At 31.0% G+C, this 5003-nt stretch overlaps 1 protein-coding gene across 3 annotated transcripts; it reads right to left on the bottom strand.

The window, feature by feature from the left end:
• Positions 1 to 221: 221 nt before the first annotated feature.
• On the bottom strand, positions 222 to 2288 carry LOC144564680 (uncharacterized). Of its 3 annotated transcripts, XM_078314282.1 has the most exons (4): positions 2038 to 2288; positions 1222 to 1477; positions 727 to 918; positions 222 to 656 (listed from the first exon to the last, which is right to left on the bottom strand). In XM_078314282.1, the coding sequence occupies exons 1-4, from the start codon at positions 2212 to 2214 to the stop codon at positions 520 to 522; spliced, it is 762 nt and encodes a 253-aa protein (XP_078170408.1). In that variant the 5' UTR covers positions 2215 to 2288; the 3' UTR covers positions 222 to 519. The 3 variants fall into 3 exon arrangements, 2 of the variants coding, with proteins under 2 accessions (XP_078170408.1, XP_078170407.1); XR_013514698.1 differs by having other exon boundaries at positions 222 to 918; positions 1163 to 1477; XM_078314281.1 differs by having other exon boundaries at positions 222 to 918.
• Between the last annotated feature and the right edge of the window lie 2715 nt (positions 2289 to 5003).

Raw genomic sequence — 5003 nt, 5'->3', positions numbered from 1 at the left:
GTAGTTATATTCAGTAAAATATTTTTTTGTGTTCTGAAATCTTACTTAGTAAACCACTCATTTACTTTTAAAATAACTGAAAGTTCTAAGATTTTAAAATAACTGAACGTGACATGGTGAATTTTCAAATATGTACTCCCATCTCTCAGTAACAACAACAACGGCAGTCACGACGACAGTAGCAACAAATCTGACAGACACAACGCCTTGTCATAGAAACTAAACTGAACCTTTTAAGTTCCAAAATAAAGAACTTAATTTAGATAAGTTCAATGAAATCAGCATATCACAACATCAGTTCACCATTAAGTGCCAATACAGATGACAAACAAAGAAAACCCATTAAAAGACTCAAAACAGACAATAACTTCCCTTAATGGCCAAAAATTTAGAATTCCAAAATAAGGAGATTACTGGCACGAGTTATAAATCCAGAACCATCCAACAAAAAGGCCAAGATCTTCAGTCTAAAGAGATTACCAGTTTACCGCTTCTCTTTATGTAATACAACATTGACCATCATATATCCGTCCAACAAAAACTGTGATGGTAGCAAAAGGGAAGAACCATGTACTTCGCCTCTCTTCCACTCCTGGATTGAAACGACTTGCGATTCCGACTGCAACGAGCTTGAAAGAGAAGGTCCACCCTGCACCCTAAGCTCACATTCGATATAATTCCGGCCCAGATCAGGTAGATCAATGTAATATAAAGTGAGAGCAGTACCATTGGGAATGGCTTCCTTCACAAGAAGAAACACATCTTTACCAGGTCCAAGAAAGGTATAATAACGATCCTCTTCAAAATCCTTGAAATCAAATCTTATAGTGCACGGTGTACCATAATTCTGGTGACTGCTGTCACTGTAGTCATAACCATGGTTCCAGTGGTCTTTCACAAAATGTGCCAGCCATTGTCCTACAACATTGTGCATAAATGAATAAATTAAGGAACCAAAATAATAAAGCTTGATTTTGCAAACAAACTTCTCATGAGAAAATTTGGGAAATCAAGATTTTCCTATCAAGACTCGCAATAAGACAAATTATTTTAGTTAAGTTGTACTATATACAGTTTAAGTTTCAATCAACAACAGTACAACTGTGCTGGCCAACCAATATTTGGTACCATGGCCATTGTTATTAGAGAATGTTTTGCTTACATGTTAGCGGATTAGTTGTACTAAGGGGACAAACAAGTACCGACAAGCACAATGTGCACCTGAAAAGGCCTCGTGAGCACATCCTGGAATTGGGCATACAGACTGGGTGAACTCACACCTATCTTTGTGCAGTTGCATCTGTGAGTAGGAAAGAGACTTGCAGCAACCTAAATTGGCATTAGGGCATGGGAGACGCATTGATTCCAACACAGCCTCAAGTGCGATGTTTTGGCCCCCGATTGGTTTTTTGCAGGTGGAACACTTGTTTTCTATTTTTTTCCAGCACAAGCGACACGCAACGTGACCTAATATGCACTGTCAAAAGTATGTGAATTTGTTCAGTTTTTTCTTTTGCATTATAAAAAAAATTCTTTAAGTTACAAAAAATGAATTAAAAATTTCAACCGCAACATATCATTGCTTGCGAATTAAGCTTGGATTTTACCAGATTTATGGTCTCAATCACAAATATCTTATGTTTGTGTCCATCATCAAATGTTAGAGATGAGGGCCAAAAAAAGGAGACTAAATACTCATCATTCTTTCAAAGAAAATTTCAAGTAAACAAATAAAAATATTTATCATCTTTTTAGTAACCTTATTACTTTCTAGTAGGTGTAAAATAACTCAGAATCCAGCACATGAAACGAGCCCCTATTAGGCAATAAACTAAGGTGAAAAAAAATTGTACTTGGATCAATAAAAAACGAGGCCAATTTTGTTTGTTAATTTCTGAGAAACTGTTTGTGAAGTTCAATTTAGGTCATAAGCATTACAAAATGAGAATAAAAAGATCGCACTTAGATCTAGGTAGTACTTAAAAGAAAAAAAAAATATAAATTTCCAGAGAATAATATTGAAAAAAACAAACAAACTTGATAAATTGGATGGCACAGCGGTTCGAAGCAAATGGAGCACTCCAGTGAACGGGGGTCGATGGTGACTACAATCTCTTCTTGAGGAGGAGGAGGATTGACCTGAATCTCTTTTCCTGCTCCAGTCTCTTTTTTTGGAGGAGGAGGAATTTGTGTCTTTCTCCGCTTCGCCGCCATGGCAGCCTATCCCTTCGCTGTTTCTTGTTCGGGGAGAGAGAGAAGCGATAGCAGAAGAATGGGATATGAAGCGAGTTCTTGTACGATCCGGTGCCCCTGCCTTGGTAACTGTGACTTCTACTGAACCGTTCCGTCTACGGTCTACCCAAGACTAATAATTTCTGGATATTAAATTTTTTTATTAGATAGCAATTTTATTTATTATTCAGATTTTTGATGATTTTCTTAAAAAACAAATTCAAAATGTTATATTGATAAAAAAAAATTATTTCTATTTACTCACTAGAAATTAAATTTTGTGAAACAAAATTTTACAATCACATTTGTTGTTAGAATTAAGTTAGTTTATTCATCTTACTCTTCATATTTTATCTTATTTGACAACTTACATTATGTATTAAATTAATTTTTCGCAGAAAATAAGATGTTTGAAAATGAATCTCTTTGCTAATGACAGAAAATTATTTCTCGTGTAATATCAAATTACAAGATTTATTTTATTCCTTACAGCACAACAAATTAGGGTCAACTTTAAGTTTTATGTATGTTATAACTGAACTTTATAATATACAAGTGAGTGGTAGACGGGGATGGTAGAATTTTCTGTTTATAATCTAAATAAACAGATAACGTATATAAGAGAATTTTTTATGTTCTACAACAAGAAATATAAAATTTGTAATTTCACAGAAAATGTCAATTGTATTATTTACTTACAAATTGGTACATAGCAAACATAATAGAGTACGCTACACGAAATTGGGAGCATAGCTAATTATAAAACTCATCATTACGTGACTAGTCATGTTTGTGACGTGGATTACATGACGTCCCGTGATCAATTATGTTTTCAAATAATTTGTCGTACCATGATCAAAATTACGAGAAATAATCACAAATCACAACACGTGAATGGTCATGGTACATTAATCATTTCGTGAACACATGGAATGTTACTAGTCATGTTTTATTTCTAGTAATTCAAATTAGTTCATTGGAAAAAATAAGAAATTATAAAATAAATGTAGAAAAATTGTAAAAATTATAAAATAAATAAATAATGTTAAAAAAAGATTATGTTTAAAATAAATAAATTTATTAATTGTTAATTGAATAGCATGAAAAAAAAATATTGCGTCCATAAATTATGACATTCACCCTTTTTATTAATTTTATTATTTCATATATATGCGGTTGTTTTGAAATATGGCATTCCAGATGGACGCCATAAAATTGTGGCGTTTTTCCTATCATCAAAGATTTCATCAATTTGTTCCCTTTTTTAATAATTTGTATTTATTATTTCCTATTAATAAAAAAGATCGGTGTTTTCCCTTAAAAATCGTTTTTAAGTACTGGCCGCTTTTCGATTTTTTGTGTCATCATTCATTCGTATAAAGGCGTGAGAAAATGCATGGTTCAGTTTAGGTGGAGAAATATTTATTACCTTAGGTGATACGAATTCGATCCTTACTCGGAAACAAAAAACTATCCATAAATTACCTGTGAAATCAATTTTTTCAATTTCCAGAAATAAAAAAGTTGTCACGTGTGACCAGTTGTACAATGGTGCCACAACTATATATCATATTACATTTTATGTTAATCGTGAACTATAAATTTTTGTTTCGAGCCCAAAGTACAAACTGCTTTATGTTAATCTTTTTCGCTAAAATTAAAGCATTGCAAACCTAAAAAATAAACGGTACAATATGCATATTACATTTTATGATGTTTATCATATTGATCAAATAAATAGTGTCATATTTTAAATTTGGGATTCATTTCACCAACTTGATTGTGGGAAAAAAAAAATACTGTCAATTTCTTTTGGATAATTTGGCGGGAATAAATTAGATTGGTATAAAATATAAAATAATTAAAACTAATTAAATGGCGAGCAATCAAATTGCTAGGTAACATGTAAATTACATTTTTCAACAGAAACTTCAAGCTTGTTTTATAATCATAGCCGTTCAGATCAATAAAAATATGAGTAAAAATTAAATTCCAATCGTTGTCGGATCAGGACATTTATTAGTGCTTAATAAAAGAGTAAGAATGATGAACAAGCGAGCCTAAGGATCTATATACGAGGAGGATCAAAATAAATAATAAAATACTAGTATTATGCATGTGCGTTGCAACAAAAACATATTATAAGATTGAATAGAATATGAAGAAACCTTTTTGTTTGACATTCACACAAAATTAAGAAAACAATATTTAAATGAAAATAAAAGACAAATGAAAAAATAAAAAATCCAAATAATAAATAATAATAAAAAGAAACAACAACAAATAAAAAAAAGGATCAAATATAAAATGAAAAAAATTCTTCAAGTATCATTGCCATTCAATATCTAATTTTCTCTACAAGCAAAACATATCATTAAAGGATTTAGAGGAGAAATGACCGGTAAAGAAACAAAATTGAGAAAAATATGATAAAATTATTAAAATAAGAATTTTTTTCTACATGATGGAAATTATTTTAACAATGGAAAGTTCTCCACAAAAAAGTTCTAGATATTATTCATTTTTTTCTCCAGATCAGAAAGATACGATTATTTCTATCAGCACAAAATTTATTGTTCATCTATTAACAAAGATGGGCGTAGATTTTAACAACAGTCTTTTGGCTCAAAGGAGCAAAGAAGTGAGAGAAATTTTATTTGGATCATTATGTTCAAATTTAAGAAAGGAAATTAATATTTTACTTTTCTTAATGGACACCTCATTAATTTAATATAATCAATTGTTGATTTCTTTCTTAATTGATAGTCAAT

This window comes from Carex rostrata, chromosome 13 (genome assembly GCF_964058835.1).
Source record: "Carex rostrata chromosome 13, lpCarRost1.2, whole genome shotgun sequence".
Lineage (NCBI taxonomy): Eukaryota > Viridiplantae > Streptophyta > Magnoliopsida > Poales > Cyperaceae > Carex > Carex rostrata.
This window is presented reverse-complemented; position numbering and strand designations above follow the sequence as displayed.